The sequence below is a fragment of the Loxodonta africana genome, chromosome 4 (genome assembly GCF_030014295.1).
Source record: "Loxodonta africana isolate mLoxAfr1 chromosome 4, mLoxAfr1.hap2, whole genome shotgun sequence".
Taxonomy (NCBI): domain Eukaryota; kingdom Metazoa; phylum Chordata; class Mammalia; order Proboscidea; family Elephantidae; genus Loxodonta; species Loxodonta africana.
In genome coordinates, this window is record NC_087345.1 from 41,751,726 (window position 1) to 41,776,096 (window position 24,371).

The window sequence follows — 24,371 nt, forward strand, 5'->3', positions numbered from 1 at the left end:
CTTCTGGTGAAGGTGGAAGGCCTAGCATCTTGGACATCTCTTGATGAGTAGAAAGTCTCTGAGACAATGTGTGATTTTTTTCTAATAGTTCTTTACAGGAAGATGCCTGTAATCGATTGAAGTGATGGTTTGATTTGTTATGGTAAGTTTCGTGGGATATCTACACTCTTTGGCAGCTTTTATGATGTGGCCATTTGGAGTTGAGGGAGAATAGTTGGGGAGTAGGGTAGGCATCGATGGGCTGTCCTCAAAGTGATGGCTGCTCGAAAGGCATTTGACAAAGTCCAACTCCCATTCATGATAAAAACTCTCAGCAAAATAAGAATAGAAGGAAATTCCTCAACATAATAAAGGGCATTGATACAAAGCCAACAGCCAACTCATCCTAAATGGAGAGAGTCTGAAAGCATTCCCCTTGAGAATGGGAACCAGCAAGGATGCACTTTATCGTCGCTCTTATTCAACATTGTGCTGGAGGTCCTAGCAAGGGCAATTCAGCTACATAAAGAAATAAAGGGCATCCAAATTGGTAAGGAAGAAGTAAAGTGTCTCTGTTTGCAGATGATATGATCTTATGCACAGAAAATCCCAAAGAATCCACACAAAAAACTACTGGAACTAAGAACAACAAACTATCAGGATACAAGATAAACATAAAAAATCAGTTAGATTCCTCTATACCAACAAAGAGAACATTGAAGAGGAAATCACCAAGTCAATACCATTTACAGTAGCCTCTAAGAAGACAAAATAATTAGGAATAAATTTAACCAGAGATGTAAAAGACCTATACAAAGAAAACTACAAGACACTACTGCAAGAAACCAAGAGACCTACATAAGTGGAAGAACATACCTTGCTTGTGGATAGGAAGACTCAACCTTCTAAACATGTCTATCTTACCTAAAGCAATCTATTGATACGATGCAATTCCAATCCAAATTTCAGTGACTTTTTTAATGAGACAGAGAAACAAATCACCACCTTCATATGGAAGGGAAAGAGGTCCTAAATAAGTAAAGCATTACTGAAAAAGAAGAACAAAGTGGGAGGCCTCACACTACCTGATTTTGGAACATATTATACTGCCATGGTAGTCAAAACAGCCTGGTACTGGTACAATAACAGATACATAGACCAGTGGAACAGAATTGAGAATCCAGACATAAATCCATCTACATATGAGCAGCTGATATTTGACAAAGGCAGAAAATCTGTTAAATAGGAAAAAGAGAGTCTCTTTAACAAATTGTGCTGGCATAACTGGATATCCATCTGCAAAAAAAAATGAAACAAGACTTATACTTCACACTGTGCACAAAAACTAACTCAAAATGAATCAAAGACCTAAATACATGGCATAAACAGTATACAAAAAACACCAGAAGAGACGCTAGATAACTGGGAGCTTCTAAAAATCAAACACCCATGCTCATCCAAAGACTTCAGCAAAAGAATAAAAAGATTACCTACAGACTGGGAAAAAGTTTTTGGCTATGAAAAATTGGATCAGCATCTGATCTCTAAAATCTACATGATACTGCAAAAACTCCACAACAAAAAGACATATAATCCAATTAAAAAAATATAAGCAAAGGATATAAACAGGCACTTCACCAAAGAAAACATTCAGGCGGCTAACAGATACAAGAGGAAATGCTCTCAATCATTAGCCATTAGAGAAATGCAAATCAAAACTACCATGAAATACCGTCTCACCCCAACAAGGTGGGAATTAATCCAAAAAACACAAAATAATAAATGTTGGAGAGGTTATGGAGAGACTGGAACACTTTTACACTGTTGGTAGGAATGTAAAATGGTACAACCATTTTGGAAATCGATTTGGCACTTCCTTAAAAAGCTAGAAATGGAACTACCATATTATCCAGCAATCCCACTTCTTGGAATATACCCTAGAGAAATAAGAGCCTTTACGCGAGCAGATATATTCACACCCACATTCATTGCAGCACTGTTTACAATAGCAAAAAGATGGAAGCAACCAAGGTGCCGTCAGTGAATGAATGGATGAATAAATTCTGGTACATTCACACAATGGAATACTATGCAATGATTAAGAACAAAGATGCATGTGTGAAACATCTCATAACATGGAGGAATGTGGAAGGCATTATGCTGAGTGAAATTAGTCGCAAAAGGACAAATATTGTAGGAGACCACTATTATAAGAACTCAAGAAAAAGTTTAAACACACAAGAAAATACTCTTTGATGGTTACGAGAGTGGGGAGGGAGGGAGAGGGTTATTTACCAATTAGATAGTAGACAATAACTATTTTAGGTGAAGGGAAAGACGACACACAATACAGGGGATGTCAGCACAACTGGGCTAGACCAAAACCTAAGAGGTTTCCTGAATACAACTGAACACTTCAAAGGCCAGAGTAGCAGGGATGGGGTTCTGGGGGCCACAGTTTCAAGGGGACATCTGGGTCAATTGGCGTAATAAAATGTATTAAGAAAACATTCTGCATCCCACTTTGGTGAGTGGTGCCTGGGGTCTCAAATGCTAGCAAGTGACCATCTAAGATGCATCAATTGTTCTCAACCAACCTGGAGAAAAAGAGAATGAAGAACACCAAAGACATAAGGTCAATATAAGCCCAAGAGAGAGAAAGGGCCACATAAACCAGAGACTACATTACGCTGAGACCAGAAGAAGTGGATGGCTACCACCTATGACTGCCCTGACAGGGAACACAACAGAGAGCCCCTGAGGGAGCAGGAGAGCAGTGGGATGCAGATCTCAAATTCTAGTAAAAAGACCAGACTTAATAGTCCGACTGAGACTAGATGGATGCCAGAGTTCATAGTCTCTGGACCCTCTGTTAGCTCAAGACTGGAACCATTTCCAAAGTCGTCAACTTCAAACAGGGATTGGAATTGACTATAAGACAGAAAATAATACTGGTAAGGAGTGAGCTTCTTGGCTCAAGGAGACACACGAGACTATGTTGGCAGCTCCTGTCTGGGGGTGAGAAGAGAAGGCAGAGGGGGACAGGAGCTGATTGAATGGTCACGGGGAATTCAGGGTAGAGACAAGGAATGTGCTGTCTCATTAGGGGAAGAGCAGCTAGAAGTACATAACAAGGTGTCTATACATTTTTGTATGAGAGAGTGACTTGATTTGTAAACTTCCACATAAAACACATTTAAAAAAAAAAAAGTGATGGCCACTCTGCTCATCACTGCTGCTAAACATAGGTAGGACAATTATTAGAAGATGGCATTTTGTTTAAAATTACAGGGAGTCCCTGGGTTATGAATGTCCAACTTATATACAACCTGTAGTTACGAACCAACCCCCATAAAATCTATTATATTAAAAATTTGAGGTTCATAATAACAAATGTGTGCTACTTTAGTCATGCATCAAAACATTATTATTAATGTATTATAATGTCAAAGATGTTTTAGCTTATCTGAAAGTGTTTCTTGAAATTTTTTTATGCATAGGAAGGTACACTGTATACTAAGACAAACATTTGACTGACGTTATATACAAACCGTACCTAACTATTCTAATTTATGTACAAGTTCGACTTAAAGACAAATTTAGGAATGGAATTCATTCATAATCCAGGGACTGCCTATAATTATATTTAAGTAAACAGGATGCTGTTTAATTTTGTGAAGAGTTGTAGCCAAAAGGATTTGTAAAATGTTTTGGAGATTAAAGGGATAAAGTCCCAATTATTAGAAAACACACCTAGTCATAATAAATGATCCTCTGAGAGTATCTGGTAACCAAGCTCAGGCTCTATTAAAAAAATTATCATGAGAGTAGAATTTATTTACCAAGTACAAAAGGCTGGAAGAGGTAATTAATCCTTCTTCTCTGTTCAGTGAGATTAGGTCCTCATGAGAGTGTTACAAATTTGAGCTCCCACAGTTCAAAATACATTTTAAAATACTGGACAGGGTCTAAATAAGACCAAGAGAAATGGTTAAAGAAATTGTCCGTTTTCATAGGGAAAGGTAAAAGGTTTATTTAATTGGAAGAAGTGAAGTTTCAAAAATGATAACTTCTGCTTTCAAGAATACACTAATACAAGTACTTTGCTTATTAAGTTGTCACAAAATGGGACTTCAACTACATTAGTAGATAGAGTCCTGAAGACTAAGGAGGATACCATTTCGATAGCAATAGTTCATCAATGGATAGTGTGAAAATGTTGTTTCTAAAAATAGAGTCTTACAGGTTTACCAAGTGCGCCCCAGAAAGCAAAGGACCAGATCTTACCTCTGTGACACCTGACAATATATGTAGAATACTGGATTAAATAATGCAGAAAAAGGAAGAAATGTTAGGTATTTCCAAGGATATCCTATTAATCTATTTTCATTCTGTTATTAGTTGCTGTCCAGTCAGCTCTGACTCATGGAGGCCTTATGTATAACAGAACAAAATATTACTTTGGTCCTGTGCTGTCTTCATGATCATTGGTATGTTTGAGTCCATTGTTTAGGCTCTTGTGTAGAGCCTTCCAACCTAGGGGGGCTCATTTTCCAGCACTATATTGGACAACATTCAATTGTGATCCATAAAGCTCTCATTAGTTAATTTTCAGAAGCAGATCATCACTACATTTCCTTCTAATCTGTCTTAGTCTGGAAGCTCCACTGAAACCTGTCCACCATGTGTGACATGTATTTTAAATAATGGTGGCATAGCTTCCAGCATCATTGCAATATGTAAGACATCACCTCAAGACACTAGAACAACCAGAAAAAAAAAAAAAAAAAAGCCTAAAATGTAGTTACGGATAAATAACACTTGAAACAAAATCTCAGGAACTGAGAGCTACCACCAGGCCACCTGTATTCCTCAGACATGCCTCATTGATGTCTGTGGACGTAATCCAGTTCAGTTTTCTCTTTCTTTGTGTCACATGGGATGTTGAATAGCTTAATATCTGAGTCCCTTTTTTCCCATCTGTGAATAGTGATAACCACTATGCTTAAGACTTGTGTTAAAGAAAATTAAGAATATTACATGAAATCACCTAACATACAATGTGAGGCATTGTTCCTAAAGACAGCCAGCTTGGGAACTCAGATTCAGGCTTTTTCCCAAGATACTTCTGAAAGTAGCCTCCCTGTGATATAATGAGACTGAACAGATGAAGGAAAGGAGCCCCTCCTCAAGAGATGGCCTCTCAAATTTTTGAAAGGTCTTGACAACTTCAGATCTTATTAAGGTCGCTTTTTCTTGCCCAAATAAATTTTGCCCCAAGAAAAATAATACACACTGAGAGCAAATCATTTGGAAGCAGTTTTGGACGGTGAAGACGATGAATGAGAATGCTTTGAATAAATTGGCAAAGAGGTTTTCTGGGGAGGAAAGTTGGGGAGGCAACAGGAAGGAGAATGGGACGATCCTGAAGACAGACTTTTTATTTTCTCAGCAATTCGTGCAGGACAAACCCAGCTTTCCAAAGATTAAGTGCCTGGCTGCTAACTGAAAGTCGGGGATTCAAACCCACCAGGGGCTCTGTGGAAGAAAAGACCTGGCAATTTGCTCCCTTAAAGATTGTTGTCGTTGTGTGCCCTTGAATAGATTCTAACTCATAGAGCCTGTACAGGAAACCCTATGGGGCAGTTCTACTCTGTCGTATAGGGTCGCTATGAGTCTGAATCTACTCGAAGGCAATTAACAACATTTGTACCTGGTCATGGAGGAAAGAGGCCTTATGCACAGGTGAGATCCAGAGTCGTAGATTTATGTAAAGCGTACCAGAATACATGATGCAGGATTCATTATTCTCTAGAACTTTTACAGTATAAAAGCAAGGAATGAAAATTTAATAAATATATACTTTTCCTAACTGTAAAAAAACCCGATTTCGCAAACTGTGTCAAGTATCAAGAGCCTAAACAAATCTTGTCTTCCAGAAGAAAAAAAAAAAGCAATTTGATTTGTTTGGCTCTGATAGATAAGAGAGAAATAAGAGCCTTTCTTTCAAAACACTTTGATCCTATTTAAGCATTATTTCTGAACATATTTTTTGTAGATTTTCATGCAAGAGGTTTATTGTTTCTTTGCTATCAAAGCTTTCCAAGTGATCCAAATAATTTGAGTACCTCTTTTTACCTACCCAACATTAAACAGGTAAGGCTTTTGTAATATTTACTAAATTTCAGTTAACATTAATGAAAAGTGAGGAAAGCAATTCAAGATATGCAAGGTTTGGAAAAATGATTTCTCATAAGAACTTTCCTATAGTATCACTGCATATATTAATTGTATTTCTTAATCAATGCATTTGTTATAGATGAAATATGTTAAAGCCAACTTTTGCCATTTTAAAAAAGTTAAAGTGAGGCATTGACAGTTCTAACTATCTTAAAATAATTTTGAAAGCTTTATATACTATGTAGTTTGGATTCTACTGCTTAGCTTGGGTGACTATAAAATAATTTGAGGTTTTTAGGAACTGAGAAGCATTTCTCGAGGTTAGCTTTTCCAAACAGAAAATTGAGTGTGATAAATTCCACCTCCCACAGACCCAGAATTCACATCCATTGGTCAGGGGCAAATACCACTGGCTCTGCGTTCTCAGTCAGTTCATGCCATTTCACCAAGTAGGAGCCAAAGGTAAGTTTTTACACTTGCTTTCTTGTTGGGTTAGAGACTTTTTTTTTTCTTCCTCGACTATAACAACCTTTAAAAGATAATTCGACTTGCTTTAATCTCTCTTGGTGAGCTTTGATTCAATCAGGTTGGTTTAATTTTGCTATTGACTTTATATTTATATTATTCTTGGAAAATCCAAAATCCTGAATTAGCTTAGGAATTAATAACATACAGCAACCTAGTTGATCTTAATAGCCATGACAGATGCCAATAAAATTACAGTAGTTTCCAATATGCACCCTAAATCAAGGGCACGGACGCAGACCACATCCTTTGCCGGTATAGACAGGCACTATTGATTTCTATTGATTGAAAGATTATGCAAAGGGAGAGAAGGTGAGGCTAAGGTCTTTACAAATATTCTGATGATCATCTGGCATTATGTATGTAGAATGTCTTTTTTAAAGTTTTATATAAGCATACATTTTAAAATGTTATTAAATGGAGTAAAGTGGAGAAAAAATTTCAACAAAGGAACTACATTGAATGCTAATATAATTACTCAAAAGAAGGAATCTCACTTTTATAACTAAACAGAGGTCAGCGCTCTTCACATTTCTAAGGTTCACACATCTGCCTCATCACTGGTAGCTTTAGGAGACAGGCCAAACTCAAGGAAACCCAGGTAAGTAGCCATTTGTAATCAAACGTAGAGTAGGAAGTAAGGAAAAGCACCAGCAAGTACATGCTTTTTTTGAATAATGAAAGCTGCCAGACATACACAACAAAAATGTATTTTTTTTTAGGTTAGTAGTGGCCACTGTCAATGCTTTCCATTTGAATTTGCAAGAATGGTTCCTGGAAGGCTTGCAAATTATACCGTTTTATTAAGTAGGACTTTGTTGGTAATTGCCTAGAACAGTTCCAAATCCGCAATCTTTCAACGACCTCTGCAAAAAGGCAAGTAAAATAGAGGCTTAGTTTATCCCGTGTGAATAAAAAGTTTATTTGAAGAACGCATAGGAGGGGATCAAAATGAGCTCCTTGTACTGCTTCTTATTCTCAGAGGAACTGCATATCCTTCTGCCTAAACCTGCTTCATAAAGACTTTCATTCAAGTAACTGAAGGTCAGCTTGTCTGCCAGTGTATTCAAGTAGACGAGCAACATTTATCATGAATTCCTTTTTATATGTGTGCATAGGCACAAACACCATATGCACTGTTCTTCAAGTAAAACCAAAAAGAGTATCTAAAACACAAAACCTTTTTAAAATTACAAATGCTGGATAAAGAATTCTGTAATACTTTGCATGCTAATAAATGACCACTAGGTAACATATATCACTAGGTAACATAGAGGGTGGCTATGAGTCAGAATTGACTCGATAGCAGTGTTTTCTTTTTTTTTTTGGTAACATTTTAATTATTTAAAATTAAACTTGAGAATTGTTTTTTTCTATACTGATTATATCCAAAGCATGCATACAAATCTAAAATAGTTAAAGTTATAAGATCTTGACTGAGCGCCCCAAAAGCATCATGTTATAATGTAAAATAAGAATTGTGTTTATTAAAGAACTATAAAACAAAATATTATTCTAATCTTACATGTGCCCAAATTTCTCCAAGTAATTCTTGCCATATAGTGCCTTTTGAAAGTGTATTCCTATTAGCTCTGAGTTCAAACCTTAGGTAGCTGTTAAGAATTAAAATGAAAGAAAGAACTAACGGGAAAAGTGCTTTCTTTTCTGCTCCATTTAGTTAAGAACTTTGTAAAAAATGTGTGCAATACATTAAATTATGTGTGTATTTACGATACCCAGAGGTAACAAAGCAGTAACTGGAAAAAACTAATTCTTTATTATATTGTTCTGGAAAAACTCTGGCTTGAATTCACAAGAAGCATTTATGAGTCCTGTCTCAGTTTCCTTATCTGTAAAATGGTACAGCAGTCTTGGTAATCTTCACCATTATCATCATTATCATCATCATTCCTATCTCCCAGAGCTGATGAAAGGATCAAGTGGAACTTAAATGCTTATTAATAAGTGAAAATTTAGCTAATACAACGGCTATTGTGAGTAAGCATATCATCTTTCTGCATCCTATTTTCTCCATTGTTCTTTATAAAATGTCTCCTTCTTTAAAAACATTGAGATGTTTGTGAATTAATGTGCACATCTGGCATCAATGGTCCTCAGATATCATGTAATTTCATATTATGTTTGTAACTTATCCATATAAAGAAAGCTACCAGCTTGAGTTTCTCAGTGTTAGCATTGATTTATCAATTCCTATTGAGCACACTGATTGTGAGGGTGGCGCAGGACCAGGCAGTGTTTTGTTCTGTTGCTACGAGCTGGAACTGACTCAATGGCACCTAATGGCAACAATGAATGCAAGCTCTTCATGAGTTATCATCAATTAGATGTTTATGCATTTTAATATTTTATCATCAGGAAAGTTTGAAAAATGAAAACCTTTGCAAGGCTTGTTCTGGGACTTGTCATCTTGGATGTTGCTGTGGCTGCTCCCACTCTAGAGCCCATCAACTATGACTCGGAAAACTATGAGGCCACCTTGGAAGACCTGGAAAATTTGTACAACTATGAAAATGTACCCATTGATCAAGCTGAGGTAACTGATTGCTTCCATTCTTAAGACTTCTAAAAGTGATGTATGAGAGCTGATTTGGGTTTGTTCTCTTCGTGTACATTTTGTTTATATATAAGTAGAGATGTTCTACCTTAATAATTTCATATTAACATTTTCTCCAGAGCATGTTCACTATGTTTAAGTCTAATTTGGGGACAATCTTTGCTTTCTTACAGTTTATTTCATTTCCTTAATATCTCCTTATCAAATAGAGCAAAGTTTGAGGGAAAGGCAATCAGAAAAGAGTTAAAATAGTAAGCAATACAGAAATTTGGAGTAAAGGAGAAAGAAGTGAGATTGAAATAAATTAGAATAAAATAAAATATAGTGAAAAGACAGTGGTTTGGAACTTCACGGAATCCCAAGGGTGAACATGCTTCCTAAATGACTGATTATCTTTCCAGCAGTAATGTGGGCGGTAACAAGGTTACAGTCCATGACATAAATCTGATGTGACATGTTCATAATTAAGTGCTAAACTTTTTACATAACTAAAGGATACAGACTAATTTTTTCTGAAACGGAAAGCAAACAGACCTTGAAATCCTGGAATGAAATTAGTGTACAACATTGGCAGAACTAATTAACTATAAATAAACAAAAGGGAAATTACATCACTTTTACTGGATCGTAACGTATTTTGAGCAGTCTTTCAAGTGTAAATCTTCTTAGAATAACTACTTCTGAAAACCAGGAATATGAAATATTTAGGCAAAAGCATATATTTAAATTGTGTGATTTACATGTATCTTTATTAAGAAGATTGTAAATATTTCCAATACTGTTTATGCTACCTTATGAAATAGTCATATATTCATAATATGTTTTCATAGATCTTCTCTCTCCCCTCAACCCCCTTTGTCTTTCTCTCTTTGTTTTGCCTTCACTTCCTCTCTGCCTCTCCCTTTCCCTCTTTTTAGTAACTTTTCAGGTTCCACAGAAGATGGCTTTTCTTCCGAACATTGAGTTGTGACTCCATTTTCTGTTAATCTTCATTTTTTGATGCACTTCACTGTATGGCTTCTATTTTGTTAAGGGGAATTTCCATTGAAAATTTTTGGTTATTAACACCAATCTTCTGGAAACCCTGGTGGCGTAGTGGTTAAGTGCTACAGCTGCTAACCAAAAGGTCGGCAGTTCGAATCCACCAGGCACTCCTTGGAAGCTCTATGGGGCAGTTCTACTCTGTCCTATAGGGTCGCTATGAGTCAAAATCCACTTGAGGGCAATGGGTTTTAACACCAATTTTGCTCTATGTGACCTCTACATCTTCAACCTAATGCATAAATGTGGAGTATAAGAACGTTTTCAGTGCTTAACACATCTGTTCTCTTCCTCTTTCCATCTTCCATTACAAAAAAAAAAAAAAACAACTATTGGTGCATATCTGCACTTATCTACCGAATAAAATGATTTTAATTCAAACTTATTCTGCCATTCCTCCAAAAATATTTCATACAATGACAAATTCAATGATTACCATAAGCAGATAGTCCATTTTGAGTAGGAAGTGGAGGAAAAGGTTCCTTGCATTCCCTTCAGAAGGCCAAAAGCACCAAAGAGGGGATACTGTTTGATACCAGGGTTGCCCTAGGCAAAATTGTCTAGTAGATAGGCTTTATCTGCAGGACTTTTTTAACCCATTCCTCCCCTTCCAGGATCCTTTTCACTGTACCAAAGGCCCTAAGATTCTCATGCGGTTCTAAAATTTGAAGTCTGAACTAATACTGAAATTTATATTTATGTTTATACATTTATATAAAGATGATTTAATATGCAGCTTTTCCTAGTATTTACATATCCTAGTATTTACATTACATATTTACACTTACATTTAACAGCCTAGCTGCAAGTAAAAAAAATAAAAAAAATAAAAAAATACATGGTATTATATTCCGTCACACCCCCTGCTCTTAGCCCATGCAATCATCTCTAATTTTCCACAGAATTCTTTTGCGCTGGCCTTGACAAACTCAGAATCCTTAACAACTGAGGGCTCTAGGCAATCACTAGCAATCATTTATTGTTGATGGAAATCTATTAGTCACTCCTGACTTAATCTTTTGGGGCGATACCCTCATCAGAAAATCCATTTATGGATAGATGGATGTAACTGTAGGTAAAGATATAGATAAGGACATTGGTGGTTCAGTGGTAGAATTCTCGCCTTCCATGTGGGACACCCAGGCTGAAGTCCCACCTAATGCACCTCAAGCGAAGCCACCACTTGACTGTCAATACAGCCTTGAGTGTTGCTTTGATCTAAACAGGTTTCAGCAGAGGTTCCAGGCAAAGACAAACTAGAAAAAAAGGCCTGGAAATCTGTTTTCAAAAAAAATGTCATCCAATGGAAACCCTATGGATCACAAAAATCCTGATTTGCATGGAGTTGCCATGAATTAGGGGTCAAGTTCACCACAGCTAACAACATGTTATGTTGTTTTGTGTCATCGAGTTGATTCTGACTCAGAGTGACCGTGTAAGACAAAGTAGAAATGCTCCATAGGGTTTCCTAGGTTGTACAACAACATATACAATGATAATATATTTGAAAAAGTAAACTGTACATAATTAAACAATATTTGCAAGGTTGGTCCAACCCACCTACCACCTACCAAAAAAGCAATAAATAATAATAATATGGTATGAAATAAATAAGATGACATGAGAAATGAAATTCAGAAGAGCTTTACCTCAGATCTTGACAAATTTTTAATATAAAGTGCTTCACAAACACACAAACAACCCAAATACCTAGTGTATAATTCCATATGGGAAGGCTTGAAATAAAGCCAATAGATCCAGTGATGTGATGGATTCTAGAATATAGTTACTCATGACATGAATGTTTTGGATCCAGCCTTGGAAGTCCAGATTCTGGTGACTCCTGTTAAGCGCACATGTCTCAGATGTTCTTAATTCTATGTGACACTTCCTTGCTGAACATTTGTTACACACCCTTATGAGTTAGAGTTGATGAAAAATTCATGCCAACTAAAGTACATGGCAAATGGGTGAAATTAGATTCTTCAATTTTTTACCTTTAGTGCCAAGGGTGTGGTTCTGCCTGTTTTAGCCTTAAATTTATCTTGTCTGTAGGAAAGGCAACCTTATATCCCAAAACTGTAAACTTATAGGCTAACTGAACAATGCTTCTACAATACCAACCAGTTTGTTCCTTACAAATTATATTGGTTTAGTCTTTGACTGATTAATTCTTAAAATCTTTGACATGTGCGATAAGACATCCCTTAAGAGAGCCATCTCTTGGTATGCCCGTGCCTTATATAATTCTTGAAAGCATGAATGTGTTGGGATATTATGCCTGTGATAAAGTTATATGATATGGCACATTTTACCGTAAGACAGGGAGATTCTCTAGGTGGGCCTGACCTAACCTCATGAGTCCTTTAAATTAGCATCTTGAGGTCAGGGATGAGATTGAAATGTGAGAGAAATTAAATACAAGGGAAATTATCTGTTTCAGGCTTTTAAGATAGACGGGACCAGGCAATCAGTAATGCAGGTAATCTCTAGGAACTGAGAAAGGCTGATAGTTAGCAAGAAAACTATATGATTGTTTTTACATAATTGTACCTATGGTGTATCTACGTCATCAATAAAAACCAAAACAAACAAAACCATTGTTGTTAATTCCTACTCATGGTGGCTCCATGTACTACAGAGTAGGACTGCTCCATAGAGTTTTCTTGACTGTAATCTTTATGGAGGCATATCGCCAGGCATTTCTTCTGCAGTGCCACTGGGTGGGTTCAAATCTCCACCCTTTAGGTTAGTAGATGAGTACAAACTGTTTGCACCACCTACCCAGTGCCCTCGAGTCAATTCCGACTCACAGCGACCCGTCCTGTGCCACTGGGTGGGTTCAAATCTCCAACCTTTAGGTTAGTAGATGAGTACAAACTGTTTGCACCACCTAGGGATCTCTATATCATCAATACACACCAAGAAGTGTTATACTACGAAGCTCTCTGGAGCTGTTGATTGTTTTTACAGCAGGAACAGTGTACAAGGCATTTGCAATGACACCACACAATGCTCTTTATGAGGACAAGTAGGAGGAATTTCTGTCAGGGCTCAGTGTCAGAATGGATTGCAACTTCTAAAGAATCTGTTTATTTTCTGCTCTCTATATCTTTTCGTTTTTTATATCTTGCAACAGATTGTATTTGTCATTTTTCCTTGCCTACTCAGAAACCTGGAGCCTAATTTTTGGCTCAGTTCTCCCCTACTTTCATATTATTTTCCCCATCTTTATGTTCCTGTCACTCTAAACTCCTTATGTAGTTTTATTGAAGTATTACCACACGTGCTTTTTAAAAATTACCTCATATCCTCTCTGGAATGAGATGGGGCATGCAATCATAAACAACAACAACTAATAAAAGATTATCAGTAGTAGGCCAATAGGAAATCTGTTCAATTAGGGATGTTTTCCTTGTTATTACCCCTTAAATGATCTTAAATTTGAGACCAATTCTTCTCTTTCATGAGAGAAAAATGAGTGACCACATTGTTTAAAATCATCTTCATAAAGAAAACTGTCATTGAAATAAATTAATTCAGCTCAGGGGGGAAAAAAGTGTTTAGTGATGAAGAAGCTGTCAGGTTTGTCAAAGGAATGAAATTTAATTTTGACAGAGTTTTAAGGAAAAGGGAGAGAACTCAATGGAAACAATTTTATCAATTAACAGTTGAGGAATGGATTCGTTTCACCTGTCATCTTGATAATTTGGTGTTACGCGGAATAATTTTAGAATGAATGGCCATGTCCCTGTAACACCAGAAAGCACTTAAGCAGAATCAAGCTAATTCTGGACCAAGGCTTCGAACCAGATGAATCACTGCTGAGAGTTTGTATTTCTAACAAGTTTCCTGTTGAGAATTTGCATTTCTAATAAGTTTCCAGGAAGATCTGAGGATTTTGTCAAACTATAGATTCTGATTCAGTATATTGGGGCTGGAAAGGCAAATTCTCAGCAGGGAACTTGTTAGAAATGCAAATACTCAGCAAGGGTTCAAACCAGAATGAACCAGTTCAAAGCCCTGTTTCTAGGCTACTTATGAAAATCCAAGTCCTCTTGATATAATGATATATAGAAAGGTCTTAAAATTACATTTTGTCAATATAATAAATCGGTATAGATCTTTGTTAATGCTAAAGGGTAGTTTGTCTCAAAATTATCTCTATGTTTTTGGAACACAAAGCATTTAAATTAGTAATATATGTTCTATTTATTTCCTCTGGTTGGGGATGGATTATCCAATAGGTAAGGTAAGCATGGTTCTTATGGTGCTTACCTTACTTACCAGATGATCTGTAGTGAACAATTTCACATTTTTTCACCACATCAAAGACTCTGCTTCTAAGTATGGCTGGCATCTGTTTCTCTTCGAAATCCACAGCACTTTCCTATAGAATCCAAGCCTCTTTTCAAATTTACAGTCCTTGACAGTGACAGGTGACCCAGTAAGCAAGGTAATCACAGCTTAGCTTACTTGTGTGTATTTATTAATGAAAGATGTGGTGAAACCCACGTGAAATTTTTCACACCAGATGATCCGGATAACCCACGCCTGCCTCTGGTGGCAATGGACATGACGTATAAAGATTCTTATTTATGACTGGAAGTATGTGTCACCTTTGCCACTTTATACATCCCGACCACATGGTTTGCATATAAAACAGCTCTTAAGGTTAAAAGAAACTTTAACTCAGTCAGTCTGAATATTCTTTTCAGAATATGGAAAAGTATATATATAGCTAATCTTCCCCTTCACTGAAGACATTCTAGAGGAAGAGAGGGAAGAATTTTTGCTGATGAGCCTTTAATATGGTTGATTGATGGACTTTCCATATGCTTCTTTTAAAAACAGTGTTAAAACCATTAATTCTTATTTAAGCTATTTAAAAACATCTTCAAGTGAAAGAAACAAGAAATATACAATTATATTGTATAAGTCCATAAGGAGAAGGAAAGGATATTGATAGTCTTTATGAGCAAATTCTTTGGTTTCATATATTATGAGATCCCAAACATAATTCTTAAAACTATCTCTTGAAAAAAGATATGATTTTATCCATTTAATAAGAATAATGGAAAATCATAATCTTGCCCAAGGTTATTCAGCTAAAAAAAGTTTTAGAGTAAAATTTTAGCTGGGTTATTTTAATGCCAAAACAGAGAGGCTTTGGCACAAAAATCTTCCAGGGTTTCTCTACATCTTTAATCTTTACTCCTTCAAACAGCAACTCATATTGAGGTGTCTTTTCTCTGAAATGAAGTAATTTGATTTAAAAAAAAATCAGAATAATAATTTTCAAGTGATTACAATCAACACACTGTCTAAGCATCTCTTTTAGCTGTCAAAGTATTTAAGGGAGGGAGAGGTAAGATGATCCTTTGGCACTGAAAGCTGCTTTGGCAGAAATACAAGGGTTGAGCAATCTCTGCCAAACACATTTCTTCCTCATCCATTTTCAAGATAAAATACAAAATAAGATATAGCTTTTATTGCCAGGTGTTCATGGTCACATTCTTTTATATAATTAATATGATCACTTTAATAAATTTGAGCACTAGGCTCATGTTTAAAGCAGAATTACATCTCTCTTAACATACCTAGATGCCAGTACGTGAAACCCATAAGAATATGTCTTTAAGAACTCAGGCTGACAAGCTCAGGGTCTTTTAACACCTTTGGAAGCCAAAGTAATGACAAAATAACTTCAAGATTTATTGTCGAGTATGTAGAAAATTTGAGGAGAAAAATAAGTTTAAAATTCAATTTTGTTTAATAGAACCTCAGTGCTTGAGTGAAAATCCAAATACCATCCTGGATTTCAAATTAACAAACACACACGCAAAATAGAAACGAAGACCAATCTGTAATTATATATTGTCTGCTGAAGCCCTGGGGTTGCTGGACAGGGCTGACAGGCACCATGTGGATTGTTACTGAGTGAATAATTTGGGGAGGACCTTTGCTTCCCAGCTGCCTTTGTCCAGGTGCCTAAACCATTAACACACATAAACACTACAGCGAATGGTGGGAGAGACCATTGGATTAGGGTGTTGTTTATTTGCCTATTTCATTATCGGAAGGCAGTTGGTTACTGTGTTGAGCAGTACAAGCTCTGGAGTCAGACTCCCTAGATGTCAATCCCAGGACTGCCACACCAACTGCATGGCTTTGATCAAGTCATTCAAGACTACTAGGCCTCAGTTTCCTATGTATAAAATACCATGTGAGGGTTACCTAAAGTAAACATGTTAGCTGTTTAACACAGAGCCTCTCACTTGGTAAATACTGAATAAAGGTTAGTAGTTTTACCATCAAATCACTTAGTCAATTAACAGCCATTGAGGCTTATGCACTGGTGATCAGGGAAGCTTTCATGGGTGGGATGGGATTTTTGGTTATAATAAAAATTAGCCTGTCCATTGTGCTTGGGTTCACTTTAGGCCCGCTCACCAGGCTTTTTTTTTTTTTTGACATCAAATCCATTTTTAATCATTTTCTTCCAATAGGGACAATAACCAAAACAACATGAAACAAAAGAGTTCTGTCAATTTAGTGGTTGTTTTCTTATATTTTCCTAGCCCAGAGAATATTCTGACGTTCCATTGATATAAACAAATCTGATCATAAACAATCAGTAAGTAGGTCCTAGATTTAGTTCTAAATTAACAAAATCTCATTTACAGTTATGTATCCAAAAAAGGTTAACAAAAAAACAAACGAACAAATCCATTGTCATCAAGTCTATTCCAACTCATAGCGACCCTACAGGACAGAGTAGAACTGCCCCATATTGTTTCTAAGGAGCTGCTGGAACGCACTAGTCTTTTATTGAAAGCCAGGGATTGGGACAGTTAAAATTAGGCCCACTTTCAAGTACCTCCCAGTCTAGCAGTCTTATAAACAATTTCAACAGAGTAGAGCTGCTAAATTTTATTACCTATTAAAGATAAGTAAAAGTAAGATCTATAATTATCTATTGGGATATAGCTTGAAGGGTTGGAATCAACTTCTTTCAAACTCCTATTAACGTTGATAGTTTGACCTTTTCCTGTGAATTACAATGTTCTTAATGGCATCTGGAATGGTGAATACTTTCCAGATGGTTTTCAATTTACTTTGCCCAAATCCATCAGAGGAATCACTATCTATGGCAGTTATAGGCTTACAAAATTTATTTCTTAAATAAGAAGACTTAAAAGTCAAAATTATGCCTTGCCATGGGTTGCAGAATGGATATTGTGTTACCAAGCATGGAAACATATTGATCTCTTTGTATATCTCCACCAGAGCTCTTGGGTGACCAAGTTCATTGTCAATGAACAGTAATATTTTGAAAGAAATCTTTTTTTTCTGAGCAGTAGGTCTCAACAGTGGGCTTAAAATAGCCAGTAAACCTTGTTGTAAACAGATGTGCTGTCATCCAGTCTTTGTTGTTCCATTTATAGAGCACAGACAGAGTAGACTTAGCATGATTTCTAAGGGCTCTAAGATCTTCAGAATGGTAAATGAGAATTTACTTCAATTTAAGTCACCAGCTGCATTCAACCCTAACAAGAGAGTCAGTCTTTCCTTCGAAGCTTTCAAGCCAGGCATTGGCTTCTCCTCTCTAGCTGTGAAAGTCCTAGATGGCATCTTCTTCCAATATAAGGCTGTTTTGTCTACACTGAAAATCCGTTGTTCACTGTGGCCACCTTCATCAGTTATCTTAGCTCGATCTTCTGGCTAACTTGTTGTAGCTTCTACATCATCACTTACTACTTCACCTTGCTCTTCTCTGTTATGGAGAAGGTTTCTTTCCTTAAACCTCATGAACAAACTTCCGCTAGCTTCAAAATTTTCTTCTGTAGCCTCCTCACTTCTCTTAGTCTTCATAGAATTAAAGAGAGTTAGGGCCTTGTTCCGGATTAGGTTTTGGCTTAAGGGAATGTTGTGGCTGGTTTGATCTATTCAGACCACTAAAACTTTCTCTATATCAGCAAATAGGCTGTTTCGCTTTCTTATCATTTGTGTATTCCCTGGAGTAGAATTTTTAATTTCCTTCAGGAACTATTCCTTTGCATTCACAATGTGGCTAACTGCTTGGAGCAAGAGGCCTAGCTTTTGGCCTTCCTCACGAAACTTAATCATTTCTAGTTTTTGATTTGAAGTGAGAGATGTGCGACTCTTCCTTTCACTTGAACACATAGAGGCCATTGTTGGGTTATTAACTGGCCTAATTTCAATATTGTCATTCTCAGAGAATAGGGAAGCCTGAGGAGAGGGAGAGAGATGGTGGAACAGCCAGTTGGTAGAGCAGTCAGAACACATACAACATTTATATCTATTAAGCTCTCTGTCTTACATGGGCATGGTCTGTAGCACCCCCAAACAATTACAATAGTAACACCAAAGATTACTGATCACAGATCACCATAACAGATATAATGATAATGAAAGAGTCTGAAATATTGTGAGAATTACCAAAATGTGACACAGAGACACGAAGGCAACACATGCTGCTGTAAAAATGGCACCAACAAATTTGTCGGATGTAGGGTTTTTTTTTTTTTTTGTAGGGTTGCCACAAACCTTCAATTTCTAAAAAACGCAGTATCTGCGAAGCACAATGAAGGGAAGCACAATGAAAGGAGGTATGCTTGTATACATCATCGTCGTTATCATAAGTGAAAAACACTTCTATGGAGAGAAGTGCTACTGCTTAAAAAGCATGGTTTTCTGTGCTATGTTATAGTACTTTGTGTCTCTGTGAAGGCTGTGTTAGAAGAAACAATTTGCCATGTGTTGTGATGGGAAAAACTGAAACTTAAACAACAATAAAAAAAAAAACATTAAATTGCTCCATCAAAAAATCAATAGCTAGAGTTTGCAAGGTTCCAAAAATCTTGATTTTCATTTAAACTTCTTTGTTTTCAATTACTGTGACTGACTGCCTCTCTGCCTCCCTCCCTCCAACTCTAACCTCAAGAGATTACTGATTTCAGCCTACACTTAATTGCCCTTCTGGCATCCCTAGTTGGGGAACTAAGGGAGTGAGGGGAAAGGGAATACAAACTGGCTTTGATTTTAGGTAATGTTTCTAAATCCTTTGCCAAAGTTCCCTACTGAAATTATTTGGAGACATTCAATTAGGACTAGATGATACATTTTGTGAGAACTAAGATATTGGAAGCCTATGAAATTTCTGTAGCCTAAGGAAATGATGGTGAATACAGTCTTGAATAAGCTGAGATAAAACTAAGGTAGAAAGTATTTCTGACAACTGGAAATGGAATATTGCCATTTTCTGACAATTAAGAGAAAATGAGAAAATAAATATGGGGACAAAGAAAAAAATACTGAATCCCAGAGGACACACAGAATAGCAAGGGGTATGTTTGAAGGAAACATTTAAATAATCAGTCTTTGTTGTGTGTGTATGTGTGCTGACGTTTTCACTTAAACGTTACATATAATACAAAGAGGTATTTAATCTTTAGAGGTACGAATTTATGAAGAGTTACCATACATTGTGATAGAGGAAAAAAAAATACAAAACACGAAGGATACTCTACATCTTGGTTGCGTTGTGGTTAAGAGTTCAGCTGCTAACCAAAAGGTCAGCAGTTCAAATCCACCAGTCACCCTTTGGAAACCCTATGGGACAGTTCTACTCTGTTCTATACGGTCACTATGAGTCAAAACTGACTGAACGGCACCTAACAACAACAGCAACAAGAATACACCAGGATCATTCTATCGAGAGATTGAGGGAAGAGAACAAATGTGGAAAGCATACATTTGCTTTTCACTGGCTTGGACCAGACATGACACGTTACTTCTTCTCACATTAATTGGCTAGAACTAGCCACATAGCCCAACATAAATTTTAGGATAGTAGTAAATTTCAGGATATATTTTAGCTGAGTGGCCAAAAGAAAAATTAAACAGTTGGGTGAATACATAAAACTATGTCATCCATCATGTTTAACCAGGCTAAAGCTTCACTTTGATATAATACCGATTTCTCACAAAAATAGAGAAAATTATAATATATGCTGATTGGATTTTACAATCCAAGTTATAGGATATTCTTCACACTTGTCAATGCTACTATTAGGTCACATGGCTTTGGTATGGTCTTCAGCCTTCAGATCCAGGAACTAAATTTTATCAACACAATGAGTCATGATCAGACTCTAGGTGAGGAATGATGCCAATCAAAAATCACATGAGGCTTAAAATATGAATAAGAAAATCCCATTTATGAATTTACAAAGTGAATATGCATTTTCCAATGACCATAATTCTTACTTTTCCTATCCAGACTCCCTCTTACTTAGAATGAAGGTACCTAGGAGCTGGATTATTCAGCAGAATTTCACTTGGCTGAGAACAGAATCAAAATTACGGAAGTTGATTAGTCCTGTGACAGCACTGATTAGATTCAAATCCTAACCTTACTATTTAAAAGCTTAAGATCTATTTAACCCCTCAAACTTGTTTAAAAATCTTTCACATGTGCACAATTATTATACTTTCTTCATAGGGCTATTCTGAGAATTCAGTGAGAATCAATGGAAAGAGCATAACAGTTTCTCATGCACAATGTATACTCAATCCATGTCAGTTATTTTTATAATTAAGGGTATTTCATCTAGCCCATGGTAAGATCCAGTGAATTTTCTCTTCTTCCTGTCAGAGATGGTCCCTTTAGTGGCAGTATTGTTCATGTCCCACAAATTTAATATTTCTCTCCTCCAGATACTGCTGGTAACAGTAACAGACTTTTCTTCCCTGAATCCAATTTTTCTAGGTTGTCGCCATCTTCAATTTACTTATTCTTGCTCCAGTTGTATTATCATCACCAATGAGGTAGAGTCAAGAAGCTACTCCCAAAGACTTAGGAGGAATGATTGCCTCTCATTGTGATTTTTAATATCAGTTTTACATCATAAAAACTACCTCAAAATAACTTTAATTTCTTAAATTGCGTTGAGGGATGCCTCCATGTGACTATCCCTGACACACTATCCTGTGTATCTATATTAAAACCTTCATTATTTTTCCTATTCTAATAAAAAAAAAAATGCCCTCATTCTTCAGTGAATACCAATGAGTCAGCAAGGATCTCAATGTACACATGCATTCCCTTTCTATTTCTTCAGAGATTTCTTGGACTCACTTATTTCACAACTGCATATATGAGTAAAGGAAAGATTAATAAAAATGTTCCCATCTCAACCTAAAATGGGGCATCAAATCAAAATTGGATGTTTGGTTGAGATGAAGAGAAGCCTAAAATTCAGGACTGATTAATGGATCTCTTAAAACTGACAGATACTCATGTAGGGCTCTTACTCCAGGGAGCACCATTCATACAGAATTTTTCATAAATGATACCTTTCAGAGTTGTGCAGTGAACTGGCTCTAATTCTGGATATTTAATTCCATCTTTCCCTCAAATAGAGATCCAACCTAAGCAACATCCTAGGGCCAGCAGTAGATCCTAGGATGCTGGTTAGGTTGGCAACTACAACAAAGGTCTCTCGGGAAACATAGAGATGTTGGAGCTATAACATATATCTTTTTACAGCTGTTCTTTTATACATCTTTAAAAAAAATTTTTTTTTTAATGTTTTATTACTCTGATATCCAAAACAATCCCTAAATTATAAAAGATTGCCATTGTTTGTACTGACTGAACAGTTTTTATCAAGATGCCTACGAGGTGCAGGACACACTGGAGTAGGAACTGGGTACATAATGATGAAAACAAAACAAAAGTGAGATAGAGTACTTGTCCTTATAGGAAAACATATATTAATAAAATATTCACATGTATAACATAAAACCTGTATCAGTTAGTTTTTGTGGTATCAGAAACAACCTGAAATTTTAGTGACTTAAAACAATCATTTATTTAGCTCACAGTTCTGTAGTGGACTAATTTGGGCTGTGCTGTGCTTCTGGTTTGTGCTGGGCTCACTTACCTGCTGCTGGATTGGTTCAGGGCTAGCTGTAGTAGGTTGGCCTCCCAGAGGCTAGCCTCAGCTTGTTCATATGGTAACTAGGCAGTGTTCCTAAAGAGAAAATGGAAATGTGTTATGTTTCTGGAGAGCCTCAAAACTGACACAACTTCTACCACATTCTATTAAGTGAATCAAATCACGAGTCAAAGTCTAAATTCAAGGAATGATGAAGTAGTCTTTACCTCTTAGTTGTTGGAGCTGAAAAGTCATATTGCAAAGGGACTTGGTTGTGAGGGGGTGGGGGGAAAGTGCAACAATTAAAAAGAAATCTATCATAAATTCAATGATAGATGTTGCTAAAAGAAGCAAACCATGCTATAAGAGCCCAATAAGGGTATTTATCTAAGTTAGGTAGAAGATAAGTAGTTACCCTGGTGAAGCGACATTTGAAATGGATCTGAAGGATGAATAAAGAGTTAATTAGATGGGAAAAGGAGGGAATCCCAGGCAGGAGGACTAATGTATGCAAACAGAAGAAAGAGTAATGGGAACTCAGAAACTAAAAATGGCCAATGCAGCTTAATCAGACGCATCAAGTCTGAATCCTTCCTCTTACCCAATATGCTAAAGTGCTTCTGCAGGGCCATTGCTCTTGTAGTTCTTAAGAATTTGAAAAACTATTGAAGGACTTTAAGCAGGTGTCAACATGATCTGGTTTGTATTTTGAAGAGGTCATTCTGGAAGCAGGGTAAATATATATTGGAGGATATTCCAACTTCATAAGTAGACCACTGCTGCATTTCAGGCAAGAGATGATAGTAACCAGATTTGGGTAAATTTGAGAGAAAAAATAGTACTCTTGATAGGTGTTTAGAAATAACATTGACAGGTAAAATGGGCAGTTGATCTTGACTGAAGCATAGAAATTCAGTCTGATTGGTTACATGATCACATAATTATAAAGACTGGCAAACCTATCAATTTACAAACTCATTTATTCAGTGATTCTATGATTCATTCATGAAGGTAGAAATCTAATTGAAACAATTTAAATTCTTAAGTAGTATTCTTTTCATCTGACATTTCTTAGGATGGGTTCTCTAGAGAAGCAAAACCAGTAAAGCATATAAATATATGTAAAGAGAGATTTATATCAAGGAAATAGCTCACACAATTGTAGAGGCTGGAAAGTCTCAAGTCCGTGGATCAGTATAGAGGCTTCTCCTGATTCACGTAGCCACAAGGGCTGATGAACCCAAGATTAGCAGGTCGGTGAGCAGGGCTCTTACTCACAGGCTGTGAATGTCAGCAAATCCCAAGATTGGCAGGCAAGATCTGAAGGTTTCTCCTGATTCACATAGCTGCATGGGCTGGCAAATGCAAAATCAGCAGGTAGGAGAGCAGGACTCTTGCACACAGGCTGTGAAGATTGAGGAATCCCAAGATCGGCAGGTAACCTGCTAGCTCAAGTTCCAAGAACTGGACCTCAGCAAACAAGAGTCAGCTGCAGAATCCAGACAGGGAAAATGCCAGAACGTCCACTTATATTTGGATACAGGCCACACACCCAAGAAATCTTCCTTTCAATCGACTGGCTATTCACAGCAGATCCCTTCATGGGAGTGAGCACATATAAACACTGAGAATCATGGCCCAGCCAAGTTGATACACAATCTTAACCATCACACTACATATGTTACCTCTTCGTTGAGTTCCTCATTGGAAACGTAGCTGCAGATTAAGTACTGAAGGGTATTAAATATCAAAAAGACACAGTGAGTTCAAAAAATTCAAACACAATGCTTAATGACAACAGATGATTTATGACTGACAGGTATGATCACTAGCAGGGGGGTCAGCATGCTTATCAAGAAGTTTATACTGAAGGAGCTCAGTAGCTAACGAGGCAATCAGGAAAGAGTACAATGGCTGTTTTTTAACACACTATTTTTTTAATATATATTTTTTACTCTGAAATTAAGACAAATAAATTAAGTAGGTTTAATGGTAGAGATAGGGTTATATTGATCATGTAGATGTGCTTTTTGCTAAGGAACAGATGAATTTGATAAAAATTATTTTTAATGAAATTACGATCTTTTAAAATGCTGCTGAGTACT

The 24,371-nt window shown here is 36.6% G+C and overlaps 1 protein-coding gene across 1 annotated transcript in view; it reads left to right on the forward strand.

Annotated features, from left to right (window-relative positions):
• Positions 1 to 9,046: 9,046 nt before the first annotated feature.
• The window catches only part of EPYC (epiphycan), a 30,895-nt gene continuing 15,570 nt past the window's right edge, over positions 9,047 to 24,371 (forward strand). The window contains exon 1 of the mRNA XM_023559545.2: positions 9,047 to 9,238. Within this exon, the coding sequence (XP_023415313.1) occupies positions 9,074 to 9,238 (165 nt within the window). The 5' untranslated portion in view covers positions 9,047 to 9,073. The remainder of the gene's footprint in view (positions 9,239 to 24,371) is intronic.